Below are 17215 nucleotides of genomic sequence, written 5' to 3'. Positions count from 1 at the left end.
CTGTAGCTGGAACAACACCCTCAATTAAGAGCATTTCCAATGGGATCCCTCAAATTTTGTTCACAAATGTCCTCTTTTTGTCCGTTTGGAGGAGCAAAAGGACATGTGTCCTCCCGGTGTCCATCCCCGGCACCCAATGGTGTCCCCCAAACAGACATCCGAAAATAAAAAAAAATTGCATCTTCTTTCTTGTTTCTGAACTGAAGATAGCTGCTCTCAACTGAATATGCATCCGAAGGACGTACAGTTCCATAATTTTTGACAGCAGTACACATGGGAAATGTGATTCGGTGCATGCATCACAGCATAAATAGCTCCAAATCTAACATACAAAATCGCCATGTATCACAGCATTCGATACACAGGTTCCACTGCAAAATCACCCTCGATCTATCCCCCGCGCATGTACAGAAGGAGCTCGAGCGATGAACAAGCAAAAAGCAGCATGAAAAGGGCATTGCTGCTGTTGATATCAGGCAGAGAGGAGCGCAGGGGCAGTACACCATGCATAGGCATAGCAGCGACATCTGCCTGGACCCGAGCGCCCCGAGAACGCGCGCCGCCGCACATGTCCGCCCGCCACCGCGCCCAGAGCACCGCAAGCCGCCGCACCCGCTGCCGTCGCCCGCACCACGAGCTGCCGCACCCGCTGCTGCCGACCGCACCGCGCGCTGTCGCACCCGCCGGCGGCATAGGCAGAGGAGGAGAGGTCGAGGTCGCCGGCCGGGGAGGAGCAGCAGAGAAAGAGAGAAGGGAAACTTTTGTGCATATAAATTTGATCTAGCCAAAGCTTATGATAGAGTTGATTGGAATTATCTGGAACATGCTATGTTAAAACTTGGTTTTGATAAGAAATGGGTTAATTGGATTATGAACTGCATTACCACGGTGAGCTATAGAATCCGTTTTAATGGGAAATTGCTGAAAAGTTTTTCGCCTAGCCGTGGCCTTAGACAGGGAGATCATTTGTCTCCGTATCTCTTTTTACTTGTTGCTGATGGCCTATCCCTTCTTTTGCAACATGAGATTGAAGTGGGGAATCTACAAGAATTAAAGATCTGCCGCCAAAACTCAGGAATTTCTCATCTCCTTTTTGCCGATGACAGTCTTCTATTCTTCAAGGCAAACGAAGATCAGGCCAAAAGGATTAAGCTGACCCTTGCTGCCTATGAAGCTGCTACTGGGCAACTGTTAAGTCCAGAGAAATGTACAATTCTAATGGGAAAGAAGTGCAGACTCCATAACACCAATGTGGTCATGAATATCCTTGGGATTCAAAATCCAGGTTTTGAGGAGAAATATTTAGGATTGCCAATTCCTGAAGGGAGGATGAAAGACGGTAAATTTCAGTCAATCAAGGACAAAATCCTCAAATGGTGCAATGATTGGTCAGAGAAATATTTGTCTTGTGGTGGCAAAGAGGTTCTGGTGAAATCTGTTCTCCAAGCTATACCCACTTATGTTATGAGTATCTTCAAGTTTTCTGCGAATTTGTGCGAAGACATTTCTCAGATGATACGCAATTTTCGGTGGGGTGATGAAACGAACAAACGGAAAGTGCATTGGATGAGTTGGGAGAAAATGATTAAACCTAAAGGTCAGGGCGGTATTGGTTTTCGGGACCTGCAAATTTTTAATCAGGCGCTTCTCGCTCATCAAGCCTGGCGTACTCTTACTGTCCCTGATTCTCTGTGCGCTAGGGTTCTGAAAGGACGGTACTTCCCTGCTGGTGACCTTTGGGACACGGCGTTTGCTAGCAATCCTTCTTTGTGTTGGCAAGGTATCTGTCATGGTCTAGAACTCCTGAAGCAAGGACTGATCTGGCGTATTGGTGATGGGTCTAAAGTTCAGATATGGAGGGATAATTGGATTCCGAGAGGAAATCTGCAAGTGTCCAGGAGTAATACACGGTCTAGAATAAGGAGAGCTTCTGAACTCATCAAGCAAGAAGAAAGGCAATGGGACGTTCCCCTAGTTCAACAAATCTTCCATCCTTTCGATGCAGATGAAATCTTAAAGTTGAGAATTCCACATGAACCTGGTGAAGACACGATTGCCTGGCATTTTGAAAAATCTGACGTTTTTTCGGTGAGAAGCGCATATCGACTTGGTCTGAACCTGAAGTTCAGGCTCACAGAGACAGGGAACAGCTCCAGGCCAGATGGTCAAAGAACTTTATGGAATTTGATCTGGAAGGCGGCAGTCCCTCCTAAAGTCAGAGTATTTACGTGGAAACTGGCGACTAACTCTCTGGCGGTTCAAGTGAATAGACATCATCGCTTTAAGAAGGTATCACCATTCTGTTCCATATGTGCTTCAGAATATGAATATGGTTTCCACGATGTGTTTAACTGTACGAAGGCTCGTGCTCTGAGAGAAGCGGTGCGCCAGAAGTGGGTTCTACCACATGAATCGGAGTTTCAGAGGACCGGGCCTGATTGGGTTCTCATGTTGTTAAGCAAATTGAAGGAAGAGTGCAGAGCAAAACTCATGTTCCTGTGGTGGAGATCTTGGCACTTGCGTAATGACATCGTTTTTAGTAAAGGGGACGCGTCTGTTTCTGCCTCAGCCCAGTTTCTGTTCAGCTATGCCGATGCTCTGACCCTTCCCCAAGATAGAATTCCTGCCCCTGATCTGAAAGGTAAAACACCACTCTTCATGTCTAATGCTGCTCCTATTATTCCTGCTGTTACCAAAAGTTCAGACTGGAAGCCGCCTGATTTAGTCTGGATCAAGTTAAATATTGACGCCAGCTTCATTCCCAGTTCGGGACAAGCTGCCTGGGGAGCTATTGTTCGTGATGTGAGTGGTTGTGCCCTTGCCTCTGCCTGGAATCAAATTTCTGATTGTCAAAATGCTGAACTTGCTGAGGGGATTGCGTGCTTGGAAGGTATAAAATTTGTGAGAGCTTTTAACAATCGCCCGCTTATAGTGGAAAGCGACTGTCAGTGCTTCATCTCAGCAGTTCTCGATGTTGGGGTTCCCAGGTCCCTCCTACGTCCAATTATTCAGGATATCAAGTAGCTGATCTCTTTTGATCCAGGCATTAGGTTCCAATTTACAGGTCGTGCAAATAATTGTGTCGCTCATGAGTTAGCGAAGTATGGTCTTAATGCAGCTACGGGTGGTGAGTTGTTTGATAGAGTGCCTTCCTGGGTGGAGATTTTTCTGGCAAATGATTGTAAGAACTTTGTCTCCGTAAGTTAATATAGCTCCACCGGTCTCAAAAAAAAAGAGAAAGAGAGAAGGGAGATGGGAGCATCTCCGTAGGCCCCGTGCTATCCAGCCATTGGGAACGCAAGCCACACACACAGAGAACCGCGACAGAATAAAGCGTGTGCCTCCCCCGTTCGCCCAAGAGGCACTACTGTGATTTGTGATTAGAGTGAATTATATATTCTGCGTCCGTGGTGTAGTTCCGCACGGCCACAACGACATGCGTGCATGTGCATGCGGAAGACAGAGTGATAGAACAAAAAGAGTAAAAAGAAGGTGATTGGCATCTGGGTGCTGCTGATTGTCCTTTTGGTTTTGGTGCTGTTTGATCTCCGGCACATGGCTCCTGCTGTCCTGCACGAGGAACTCTCTTGTAGTCTTGTCTCCTCCTGAGCCAGTGAGTTATAGCTCGTCGCAAGGGCCACTTTGCTTGCTGGCTGGACGAGCAGAAAAAGCGAAGGGGATTCCGGCATTCCGCGGCCACCAGAGGCCGCCGTCTCGACGGACGGGCACACACGACCGTGCGCCGTGATCGCGACGTACGGCGTTGGATCGTTGCTAAGGACCCACGGTCACCGTGGGAAACGAGTTGGATCAGGCTCTCGCAGTCGCAGCACCTCACCCACAAAAAAAAGAAAGAAAGAAAAAAAAAAAAGAAAAACGATACAATTGCAGACGCATGCATGGTTTCGCTAGTCCGGACCAAGATTACTTGGATTAATTTGCTTTTCCAAGGAAAGGAAGGACACATCGTGCATGAAGATAATCCGAGCCGAGCCTTTGCCGGGCAGACACAAGACAACGTTGGTGTACAGTTGGGGACTGTTTTGGAATATTAGAATTCTCGGAGAATTTAATTAGGAGACACACACAAGGCAGTGAAGGCATTCATTCATAAAAGAAAGTTGTAAGTTGTTTGTTTAGTAGACCAACGATGCCTAACAATAACATAGCCAAAAAAAAGGCAATAGTCGCCGAAATTCTTTTCAGTTCATGCCCTCATGCATGTCTTTCTACGGTTATAGCTGCATCTCCGGATTCCAACCCAAATTTGATCATAACAACAACAGCAGCATCATCATGGCGACGGAGACATTTTTCAGTCGCTTTCACCCGTACAAAGCTCCAAAGTGAACAAATTTTTCAAAAACCTTCAGAAACAGAAAGAAAATACTGAAGGTTTTGCTTTTTGTATGACCCGACAATTTGCTTCGACAGTGCGAAAGCGGCCGCCTGGACGCGGGGGGTTAAAGCAGGGGTTTTGGCGTCTAGCATTTTTGCCGTCCCCTCCTGCTCTCTCCCCCTCTCTGCCGCTGCACTGCGCCGCGCCTCGCCGCCACCCGCGAGATGCGGAGCCTCGCCATCACGAGCCCCGTCCCGCCCACCTCCGCCGCCGCCGCTAGGCGGCAGCCCCGGTCTTCCGCATCTGGCAGGTTCGCGACCTCTCCACATTCCCCTAGCCGCTAGCTTCGATATATAGGATCCGTTGTGCCACGAGTAGCCCCGACGGCGCGGTCGCCGACTCGATCGCGTTGGCCCGTCGAGTGCCGGAGAAGATCGTCGCCGGTCTTGGGCTGGGAATGTATTGAACGTGGCCGTGAGTTTCCCTGGGTTCTGTTGGGAGATGGTTTAGGTGCCTAAGCGGGGCTCATATGTTGGTGATTTGATGTTGCTGCGAGGTGGCGGAGACATCACGAGGATATATTCTCGTTCCGTTCTGATGGTATTGTTTGATTCTCTTGCGAGGGGGACAATATACGGAGTAGGTGACATTACTACTCCCATTATGTAAATATAAATGACATTCTAGAAAATGATGCAGTCAAACATTGACTACTACTTTATGAAAATATGTTTAGATTTATACAGTGATGGTATTATTATTTACTAGATTTGTCACAAATAATACTTTTATAGTACATAATAAAAAGTAACAGTCAAAGATATATCTTGGAGAGCCATATCAATGTCGAAAACATCATCTATTCCGTGACGGAGTTAGCAATGAGTTACTAAGAGTGGTGGCGGAAATGTATATATCGCTAATCAACCTAAGGTGTGTTTTGTGTGTATAATGCTTGTATGAACATAACAACCCTTGCTATATCAATTCCCTTACACACGGTGTTGTAAAATTATTGTTGTTTTGAATTGACATTGGCCTGGTCATGAAGCGGTTGAAGTATGAAATGGACGAATCATTTGGTTGGGTTTGTGCAATAGAATACAAAGCTAGGAACATCAAGCTATGGATCAAGAAATGGGAATTTCATATTGTTTACATCATGACATTCACAATTTGAAACTTGTGCTTGTCTATCAGTCTATGTTTTTTGCAAAATGAATGGATGACTAATGATACATTTTGCATCAGTAACATGATTTTGAACTTACTGGAGATTAGTTAATGCCAATTTTTAGTAATGATATATTTTTAGATTAAGCATTATACACTGCTGTCATTATTTATTTATTTGTTTGTTATATTTGTAACTTGTAAGTTTTGACTATCACTCCTTCAATGTGGTCTCATCTTCCGCATTAATGTTATGCTGCTTGAAAGTTCTTCAGGGAGGTGGTTTCACAATGTTTGAAGTGTGAGATAAATAAGGACCGGCCTTTGGGAGGTTATCTAAGGTAGTGTTTTGTTAATGATTCTTGCTGTGCATCAATAATCTCATTTCCATTTAGAAATGATCGGGCCTATATTTTTCCAATATCCAAATTGCAAATGCACAAGGACTATACTACCATTTGATCATTTCATTTAGTTGCACTTGGGATTTCGAGCATCAGTTGCATGCTCAATCTTCCATTTCTGATCTTCTCAAAGCTATTGACTAAATTGGTTCTAGAAAATGTTCTCAACCTTTCCAGAGCAATTAACTTCTGAAGTCTTGTGCTATGCTGCTATAACTGCAATAGGTTCTACCATAGATATTGTACTTCTTCACTAGTTCTATTTTCCTGTCAGTTATGCTTTGCCAAAGTTCAGTTAATATTCCTTATTTGTCTTGTTACTACCTTGTTCAGGATAGGTCAGTCTCAAGGAAGTTTGCTAAGACATGGTTCCAAGAATTTTATCGCACAAGCTGCTGGTAGTTTTCCTTCCATCAGGCCATTATTTGAATTACTTATTATTCTAGAACTACAAGTTAGCACTACCGCACCTCTTCTTGCAGTACAATGTTTTAAATGGTCTGATGTATTGAAAAATCTTAAACTCTAGCTGCTTGAAAACAATAAATCGGTCTTCATTTTGATATCACCATATTGCTTATATAGTTCTGTTCTATCCAGTGGCGGAGCTTGACGAAAAGGTTTGAGGGGGCAAAAGTATAATTTTCAGGTTCTAGGGGACCAAATGTTCTATTTTTTCTCAATTATAACTAATTACTACTCCCTCTATTCCTAAATTCTTTTCATTGTTTTAGTTCCAATTTGTACTAAAACAACGACAAGAATTTAGGAACGGAGGGAGTAAATTGTAATACAAAGAAAAAAATAAGCTGGACTTTGGCCCTGGGCTGAACGTAGCTCCGCCGCTGGTTCTATCCACACCTGGTCAAAGACTTGGCTCTGGGATGGGCAGATTTTGTGCCTGCCACAAATACTTGACCTGAGCCTAACCTGCCTTGGGGCCAAAGTCCAGAGAAAACAGTTTTTTTTTGTTTTTTTTATGCAGCAATAATAGTAGTTTGTGACATGTTTAATGAGAGAAATGATCAATTATGTTTAAAATATAATCTTTACTTAGTTACTGACTAATCCACAGACCGAGCTCACAGCCTCAATTTCCAAGCCCTGCCTAGCCACAGGCCCACACCCTGATACTGTCCATCTGAATAACTCTACTTCACCACCAAGCTTTTATCTTGAGCATCAATGTATTTCGGGACGTCCAGTGGCTGAACCAGAAAATTATGATCACTTGAACCAGTTAGTAACAGTCTTGCATTGAAAGGGTCAAAATAAGACCACTCACGTTTCTTGGGTACATCTTAATTTTGGTCCTTTTATTTTATTTTTTCTTTCAAGTTTCAAATCTTATATTTTAGGTGTACATACTGTTTAAACTTCATTAACATGTAAGTTGTATCCATGTAATGACTGCTGTTTCTTTGTATACATTCTTGTTTCTTGCAGCAGCTATTTCAGTTGAACAAGATGAAGTCAGTACTTATCTTCCAAAAGGTGATATGTGGTCTGTGCACAAGTTTGGTGGCACTTGCATGGGAACACCTCAAAGAATCCAGAATGTTGCTGATATAGTTCTTGGTGACTCTTCCGAGAGAAAGCTGATCATTGTCTCTGCAATGTCCAAAGTTACTGACATGATGTACAGCCTTGTGCATAAGGCTCAGTCGAGGGATGATTCTTACACGATGGCATTGGATCAAATTTTTGAGAAGCATATGGCTTCAGCTAAGGAACTTCTTGATGGAGAAGACCTTGCAAGGTTCTTGTCTCAGTTGCATTCAGACATCAGTAACCTGAGAGCAATGCTCCGTGCTATTTATATAGGTTTGGTGTACTAATTCTCCTTATTTCATGGTATTTTAGTTTTGATGATCAGTCTTCTTTGTTGTCCCTCGAAACTATTCTGGCCCTGATTGTTGAATACTTTCTTTTGTTGGTTATGGGGAGTTTGTTGATGCCTGCCAGATCCTGAGTTCTTCATGCTTTGAATTTAACATCAGAAGCACCATTGTTTTGTTTGAATTGATTGCTTTCTACTCCTTCCGTCCCTAAATTCTTGTCGTTGTTTTACTACAAATTTGAACTAAAACAACGACAAGAATTTAGGAACGGAGGGAATAGTTTATATTTATTTTAGTATGTATATGTTTGAATTGTCACATTTTGTCCACCGCTGCCCCAACTCTTCACTCTCGCTCTCCATATGTGTCTCTGGTCACCTAAGTATGGACATAAACCAGTTGAGGGAAGCCTTTGTGTGTGATTTAATATATTTTTATATTGCTCCCTCGGATCCATAATAAGTGTCTCAGATTTACTACAACTTTGTACTAACTTTGTACTAAATCTGAGACACTTATTATGGATCGGAGGGAGTAGTATTTTCATTTTATATTTTGCAGCTAGTTAATTTCATTTCAGAAAAACATAGGATCATGTTTTGCTTCATTTTTTGGGATACACAATCAGAATCACTGCACATTTGCAACTTCTGTTGGGTCACATCTTTGACCAGTCTGGTGTATGCTATCTTCGATCAATAAGGGCCGACTTACCTGCTGCGATTCGAGTACAGGCAATAATCTGAACATTTGTAATCTGTTAGATGTGTAATAACTTGGTTTCATTTATGTTTGCAGCTGGACATGCAACAGAGTCTTTCTCTGAATTCGTTGTTGGGCATGGAGAGTTGTGGTCAGCTCAGATTCTGTCATATGCTATACAGAAGGTACATATGAAAAGTACTCACTGAGAACTTCTGGCCCTGGTGCTTTTTTTTGCTTAGAACTACTACGTCTATTCAAAAGTACTAACGTCCAAAATTTTGGAGAAAGTCTCCCATGGAAATGACCTTTCAGTGGAAACGTGGAAACCAAATTGACAAGCTATCAGATAAAAAATGAGATGGCCATTCATTCCATGCATTTTGTAAAAGAGCGCCCATGTCACATTGGAGTTTTCGCACAAAATCTATCATAAATCCTGCTTCTCTTATCAAAGCGTCTCAAATGTGTGACCCGTTCAGTCAAAAAGAATACAGGAGTTGGGGATTGGATCAGTTGTGGCAATGGAGATCAAAGCTTGCAGGAACGACAAGGAGCACGCTGCCGCGGGGGTGTGAGGCCCGAACTCCATTCCTCATAGCTTGGTTGTCGCTGCATGCTCTCGTCTTCCCGAAGATGAGCCATTTTCTCCACCGCACCAACTTGGCCGACCCCGACGTATCCATGATGATAGCAACCAAACTCGATCTTGTTTCAATGCTTCTATTAGGCATAGACAAAAGCCTGAAATCTTAGGCACATTCCTCTACAACTTGCTTCTCGTCCATCATACCTCCTGATCTCTTTCTCGAAAACACAGCCAAATGCGTGTCATTTTTTATTATAAGAAGGTGTCAATACGACGCAAGAGCATGCGAGCTTCAGGTTTTGGAGGGGTCGTTCTGCAAGGTCTTTCTAATTAGTCTTACTGGCGCTGTTGTGACTTGTGAACTTTCAAAGGCTTAATACCACATGCTGTTGTAGTTCAGTCCATATCTTAAACAACATTAATTGATGTGCATCCACCACCATTATGCTGCTGTAGCTCAGCACTGAAATGATGCAAATTCATTGTGACTAAACTCCATTACGGGAGCAGTGGCTCATGGATCCTGCTTTCTCCACATGCTAAAAACTATGTATAGTAGAGCAGCACCTTTTTTTTTTGTGGGGACATATAGTAGGCCAGTACTTTAATTACTGTATGCAGATGTGAATCCTTAAACAACGATATATCATGCAGTATATATATAGGATAATAAAATCTTACTTTCTCTTTATTTTCATGCATAATCTAGAATTTTTTTATCTACTGTTCACCTTTTTAAGCAAACTGACCTGTACTGTCTGATCTAAATTGTGCAGTCTGGGACAGCTTGTAGTTGGATGGATACAAGAGAAGTTCTAGTTGTGAAACCTAGTGGTTATAACCTGGTAGATCCTGATTATTTGGAATCTAAGAAGCGACTCCAGAAATGGTTTTCACGACAACCTGCTGAGATAATAGTTGCTACTGGCTTTATTGCGAGTACTGCTGAAAACATTCCTACTACTCTGAAAAGGGATGGAAGCGATTTCTCAGCAGCAATAATTGGTTCCCTTGTGAGGGCACGTCAGGTCACAATCTGGACTGATGTTGATGGGGTATTTAGCGCAGATCCTAGAAAAGGTCTGTCCCGCTTGGGTCTTCTTATGCTTTGAACTAAATATTGCCACTGGATTCATTCAACTTCCTGCGTTGAACATTAACATACACATGGTATTAGGGTGGAGTACCTACTATCCAGTGCATGAAAGTTCTGTATTTATCTTGTACCAAGGTATCTGATTGAGAATCATCTGATTAATGCAGTTAGTGAAGCTGTGATCTTGAGCACATTATCATATCAGGAGGCCTGGGAAATGGTAATTTCTCTATTCATGGATCACATGTACATATTATTGCCATTAATTTTGTACTTAGATTTGTGTATGGTGACACAATGTTGCACCAGAAGCTGCATCTGTTCAGCAGGGGCTCTTCCACAAAAAATAATGTTTCACCACTTTAAAGTCTTTTCTTGAGCTGGAGTTGCTTGCTGGGCACAGGAACCTAGCAACAGTGATCCCGTGCACTATGTTCATTTTTTCTTGCATCCAAAGCTATTAGATCTCTCGCACCGAACCTCATTGCTAACTTCAATTTGTTCCCTGCAGTCATATTTTGGGGCAAATGTGTTGCATCCCCGTACCATTATACCTGTGATGAAAGACAATATTCCCATTGTCATTAGGAACATGTTCAATCTCTCTGCCCCTGGAACCGTGATTTGCAAGCAGCCTGCCAATGAAGATGGCGATTTGGATGCTTGCGTCAAGTCCTTTGCTACTATAGATAATCTGGCCCTTGTTAATGTTGAAGGGTAAGTTAGTAGTTTGTTGTTTTGGTCCTCAAGTCGGAATTCAGTTATGCTTTTTATCTCTGTGATACAGTACTCTCATGATCTTCATTAACTTCAAAAGATACTGTCTGTGGTTGATGTTTGCCTTAGAGTCCCACTTTATCATGGCTTTTCAATTCTTATTGGTGTTTTGTGCTGACCTTGCAAGATTAACTCATAAGATAGTAGAGCTACATGCAGATTACATGACTTTGTATTACTGAAACTAATTTCTTCTATTTTCTTCATGGTGTCCATATCTTCAATGCAGAACCGGAATGGCTGGTGTTCCAGGTACATCAAGTACCATATTTAGTGCTGTCAAAGATGTTGGTGCCAATGTTATCATGATATCTCAGGTAGGTCATGTCTTTCAATCTTTTGTATCCCCATATGATTCGTGAAGATTCTTCCTCACTGTGAGATATGTGCAGGCTAGCAGTGAACACTCGATATGCTTTGCTGTTCCAGAAAAGGAAGTTGCAGCAGTCTCTGCAGCCTTGCATGTTAGGTTTCGTGAGGCATTAGCAGCAGGAAGGCTATCTAAGGTGATTATTGTCTTTGAAAGAGGACATTGATATAATAAATCCAACCAAATAGTGTTCTTCTAAAACATAGTTGTTTCTCTACTCTAGATGTATTATACTTTTCATATGAACAAACATGACTAGGAGAATAGACATGTTGAAGAAAAGTTCAAGAAAATCTAATTTGACAACCAGTAAGTTATAATTTTTGAAATATTATTCCCGTCATTTTTTTTGAAGTATACATTGCATTGTCTTCATCAAAACAAGTACTCCCTCCGGCCGGAATTACTTGTCGTTGATTTAGTACAACTTTGTACTAAATCTGAGACAAGTAATTCCGACCGGAGGGAGTAATATATTTTGGTAAGTATTTCTTGTGTGGTCTTCACCAATCATTTGCTACAGAAACTACCATTGTCATGCAAAGTATAGCAAAATCTTGATTGTACGAATCCTAACAATTTCCTACCTCGCATGTAATTCTTTTCACGTTTTAGGTTGAAATCATTCATGGTTGCAGCATTCTTGCTGCTGTTGGCCTGAGGATGGCAAGTACTCCTGGAGTCAGTGCAATCCTTTTTGATGCGCTAGCAAAGGTACTTATAGGTTATAGTTTTGGGTTGTTAAATTTGGGATTTACATTGATACTGGATTGATTTACCCTGCAACGATGGATGCAGGCAAACATTAATGTACGAGCAATAGCTCAAGGTTGCAGCGAGTACAACATTACTGTTGTATTGAAGCAAGAAGATTGTGTCAGGGCTCTCAGAGCTGCTCACTCAAGGTTTTTCCTCTCCAAAACCACACTTGCTGTTGGGATAATTGGACCTGGTTTGATTGGCGCGACACTTATTAAGCAGCTTGGGGAGCAGGTATCTTGAGTCTCATTACTCTTATTTTTTATTACATTTTAATTTTATTTGGAGCCGTACATCTCATGCCTAGGATTAGAGAAATGTGTCTTCACTGATGGAGAACTTTGAGAATTCCACTGATGAAATACCTATTGGTAAAAACGCTGTTACAAAAATGATGAGAACGCACAACTCGATTTGAAGTTAACTCTTGTAAAACCGATTTCTGACGCTATCAGTGTAATTCGTAAAACAAAAAACGGAAGAGTACCTTCTATGTAATGATAAAGTGATCATTTTGATGCGGTCAAGTTCCCTTTTCGCTTGTTGGCCCTACTGCCAGGTTGGAAAAGAGTGATTTTCCTAGATAGCATGGGCACCTGTGATTAGAAGAACATAATATCGTCGTTCCACATTGAATTCTATATGATCATAATTTTACTACTCCCTCCGATCCATAATAAGAGTCTTGGATCTAGTACAAAGTTAGTACAACTTTGTACTGAATCCAAGACATTTATTATGGATCGGAGGGAGTATAAGATACTAATACTACCAAATCCTACATGAAAAATGAAATTTAGGCTCGACCTGACAGAACAGTTTGAAGGTAGAGTTTACTGTTCAGAGCACCTTTACTAACCTGATTCAAATTCTATACAGGTAGCTGTTCTCAAGGAAAATATGAATATTGATGTGCGAGTGGTTGGAATAACTGGCTCAAGCACGATGCTTTTGAGTGACTCGTATGTAACGGAATCTCTTTCTCCCAACTCATTGTTCCTTTACTTTGCACAGCATGCTACTTTTCTTCAAAGATAGCTTTTATTCTTTGTCATAACTCAACGAAATGCTCATTTTCTGTTGATAAATCCTCTTCCATTATTGGGTAAAAGTGGGTGCTGTCCCATGATACTCTGTTTGTCTTGTTTTGACCAATGCTGATGACTCTCAAGGGCATCATGTAACTGGAGTTCCTGGTTGCCCATTAGACTTCTGTTTGCTCCCTAATTGCGATGCCTTAGTGATCGTTAACTGCACAATATTATAGGTGGAGTCATTTATAAATTATAATGTTACATTCAATATGTAATTGGTTCTGTCTGGTACATGCAAGGAAGAACTTGAGATTTTGCACTAGGTACAACCATCATTGCTATATTTTTTCCTGTCTTATAAAAAATGTTTCATTAATCTAATAACTTGGCCATTGTTTTTGTTTCTGGTTTTGCTATTAAATTCATGTATTGTATTTTCTCTTCACCTGCATGTCTCACAGTTCTTTCGGGGCTTCTTTTCATTTTGTAGAGGAGTAGACTTAAGCAGGTGGAAAGAAGATCTACAAACAGAATCAAAACCAGCTGATCTTGCTATTTTTGTTCGCCATTTGTCTGAGAATCATGTATTTCCAAACAAAGTTTTGGTGGACTGCACAGCAGATACAAATGTAGCATCTCATTATTATGACTGGTTGAAGAAGGGCATCCATGTCATCACGCCGAATAAGAAAGCAAATTCTGGGCCACTTGATCGGGTAAACACACAATTTGGCTGGCCAAACATATTTCTCTCTTTTGATGATCTTGAAATAGTTTTTGAAGCTGTTAAATGACATGAGCTGTGTACATTGTGATTATCATCATACCGCAAGCTTTGAATGGATCAGATCCATTTTGGTGCATCTGTTCTAAATACTTCTTTTACAAAATGATATGTTCTAAATGTAGAGTGCAAAAAGACATGAATACTGATTAAAAAAAACCCAAGAACTCCACCCATTTCCTGATAACCAGCCAATGACTTTAATGCCCAGTCACCATATGTTTTTCAGTGACTGCAAACATGGCTCTCGATAATTTTGAACTTTGTATTTGAGATACTGTTGCTCTCAGAATGAAGAACACACACTTGACACTTCACATCAATGTGCATTATCTGTGTTTACCAATATGCACCTTTGCATTTGGGATTGTCTGCTGGATTGTACTAACAACTAAGAAATGAATTTCTTTTGTTTGTGTACAGTATCTGAAACTAAGGACTCTGCAGCGTGCATCATATACTCATTACTTTTACGAGGCAACTGTTGGTGCGGGCCTCCCAATCATTAGCACCCTGCGAGGTCTTCTGGAGACGGGTGACAACATATTGCGTATCGAAGGGATTTTCAGGTGTGTGTTCTTCAGTAACACAATATAATACTTTCATAACTATAACTTTGGTAAACCACGAAATGCCTTATAAGTTTACTTGCAGGTGTATATTCGCTTTTTGTTCAACAAATGTAGTAAGGTGCTGGCTGATACAATGTTTGTTGACTGTTCAATTGCAGTGGAACTTTGAGTTATATTTTCAACAATTTTGAAGGAACAAGGAGCTTTAGTGATGTCGTTGCTGAAGCAAAAGAAGCTGGATACACTGAGCCAGATCCAAGAGATGATCTATCTGGAACAGACGTTGCCAGAAAGGTAATATATTGGTTTCTTTCGAAAAAATTGTCACAAATCCCTAGCTATTTTTTAATGTTGGCCACTGTACCCAGATATATCAACTTGGGTGTACAATAATAATATTTGCAACTTCTATTTTGATGTGGACAAACTCTTCCAGATAAACTTAGTTGATAATCTTTGGGTGACATTTGTCCATAGGGTCCAAGATATGCCCTTTGAACCTTTGTGTTTCCTCATTCTTGACGCATTTCTCTGGCAGGACTCCTCTCAAATTATTTTAGTCTAGTGTAACATGCAGTTCCTTCACTTGCCTTTGGTTTCCATTTGATTCTTGAATACAATGTGCACCTCATTTTTTTTTCCCTCTGATACAAGATCTAGTCTCTGGCTTTTCCTAGTTTACATAGAGGATGAAATATCTGCAAACCAAAATATAATTTCAATGACCTTTAAATTTTAATGTTGAACCCACACCAGGAGCACATCATTTTCTTGACGACCTTTATATTATTTAATGACTCTGGTAAACCGAATGAAAAGTATATCTTGTTTAATGAATAATTTGAATGTTTTGTCCATACTTTTCTTTTTGAACATTTTGTTTTCCCTGACCTTTTTATGGATTGTTCATCATAATTGGTTGCTTTTCTCGGGGAGCAGGTCATTATCCTTGCAAGGGAGTGTGGTTTGAGACTTGAGCTTTCAGATATTCCTGTCAAGAGCCTTGTGCCAGAGCCGCTTACGGTAAATACTGGCTATCCTATCCGTAACAGCCGATACCTTTTTATGTATTAAGTATTAACACTTCATAAATGGTTTTGTGCACAGTCATGCTCATCGGCGGATGAATTCATGCAAAAGCTACCATCCTTCGACCAGGACTGGGCCCGGCAACGCCATGAAGCTGAGGCTGCAGGCGAAGTGAGTAAAACCTTTCAGTCCAAATTGGGACATGTGTTTGTCTAGATTTTAGTCGGGCACCCTTCGTTCCACCTACTCTGGATGTTTTTCCGAAATTTTATGGAGCAGAGGTGATTTTTTTTTTGCGGGAAAAAAGGGCGTTCTATTAAATCACAGAATAGTTTGGTTACACTCCGTGTTTACTCAGAATAGTTTGTTTTCCCTGACCTTTTTATGGAGTAGAGGTGATTGACTCCTTTTATTAACCTGAAGGTACTGCGGTACGTTGGAGTGGTGGACGTGCTGAACAAGAAGGGAAGGGTAGAGCTGCAGAGGTACAAGAAGGATCACCCGTTCGCCCAGCTATCTGGCTCCGACAACATCATCGCCTTTACCACCTCGAGGTACAAGGAACAACCGCTGATGGTGCGAGGGCCAGGCGCAGGCGCGGAGGTCACCGCTGGAGGCGTCTTCTGCGACATCCTGCGGCTGGCCTCCTACCTCGGCGCTCCCTCCTAGACCAATTTACGGAGGCAGATGCAAGGCAACATGTACTATTCCTGGACTTCGTATTAGTTTGTTGAACATGTTAGAGGGAATCAAATAAGGTTGTTCGTGGGAGGGGCCGGGCCGCCGTGGGGGTGGTGGCTTCACTCCTTTGAGTTAGATCTCACGCAATAACTGTTATCGAATTATAATTATAATACAATAATAATAATAAGGGGCGTAATAATAATGCCTCTTCTGCGACTGACGGTTTTCGTATTCATTCGTATTCGCTCTGTTTCAAAATACTCCATCTATTTTTTTGTGGGCATGCATGCATTCTGAGGTTCAACTTTGACCACTCGTTGTACTATAATACAGTGTGTATCACAAAAAAATATGCCACTAAGTTTGTATTGAAGAAGTTTTCAACGATATAGTTTTTATGCTGCATAAAGGTATTGTTGTTGTACAAGTCAGAGTTAAATTTTCAATGCGTGCATGCCCACGGTAGGAGAATAGACGGAAGGGAGATTTTTACTTCTCTGAAGTGACTATATTTCATCGACTGATGATTTATGTGATCCAAACCATAAACAAGTATTTTTAATAAAAATACAATGATATCAATTTATGTCAAATAAATTATTAATAAAGTAACTCTTGGTCACTTTGGTCAAAGAAAATGAAAATACAATGTATATCTTGGACGGAGGTTTCGTTTCACGCAAGCAGTGATCAACGTCCATCGCCCGAAAACCACGCTAATTCATTCATTTGCAGTAGCAACAAATTGGCCATGATCATATCGAATGACTGCTCCCAAGGAGCCGGATAAGTCACCAAGATCAAATGATGCAAGCACATTTAACTTAACTATATCAGCAGGTGGCCTCGTCCAACCACGGCGATCGAGTAAAATGCACTCACGGTCATTGAACATGGCTTTCAGACAGTGGGTGCCAGAGAAATTGGAGGTTAACACTTTGATGCTCATCGCCTAATGTTCTACCCGCTTAATCTTCTACTTGTTTTTTAGGGAGGACGGATTTCGATACATAATAAGTGTCTCGGATTTAATACGAAGTTCGTAAACTTCGTATTAAATCT

At 41.4% G+C, this 17215-nt stretch overlaps 1 protein-coding gene across 2 annotated transcripts; it reads left to right on the top strand.

The window, feature by feature from the left end:
* Positions 1 to 4486: 4486 nt before the first annotated feature.
* Positions 4487 to 16388, top strand: LOC100835465 (bifunctional aspartokinase/homoserine dehydrogenase 2, chloroplastic). Of its 2 annotated transcripts, none has more exons than XM_024463455.1 (19): positions 4487 to 4649; positions 5788 to 5853; positions 6250 to 6314; positions 7366 to 7740; positions 8556 to 8644; positions 9825 to 10128; positions 10312 to 10364; positions 10656 to 10861; positions 11151 to 11238; positions 11314 to 11427; positions 11907 to 12005; positions 12090 to 12284; positions 12930 to 13012; positions 13575 to 13800; positions 14292 to 14437; positions 14599 to 14734; positions 15380 to 15463; positions 15548 to 15640; positions 15893 to 16388. In XM_024463455.1, exons 1-19 carry the CDS (start codon positions 4564 to 4566, stop codon positions 16136 to 16138), a joined length of 2754 nt encoding a protein of 917 aa, XP_024319223.1. In that variant the 5' UTR covers positions 4487 to 4563; the 3' UTR covers positions 16139 to 16388. The 2 variants fall into 2 exon arrangements, with proteins under 2 accessions (XP_024319223.1, XP_003577947.1); XM_003577899.4 differs by having other exon boundaries at positions 7363 to 7740.
* Positions 16389 to 17215: the final 827 nt, after the last annotated feature.

This window comes from Brachypodium distachyon, chromosome 4 (genome assembly GCF_000005505.3).
Source record: "Brachypodium distachyon strain Bd21 chromosome 4, Brachypodium_distachyon_v3.0, whole genome shotgun sequence".
NCBI classification, from domain to species: Eukaryota; Viridiplantae; Streptophyta; class Magnoliopsida; order Poales; family Poaceae; genus Brachypodium; species Brachypodium distachyon.
Note: the sequence above shows the minus strand (reverse complement) of the source record. Positions and strands in the feature narration are given on the sequence as shown.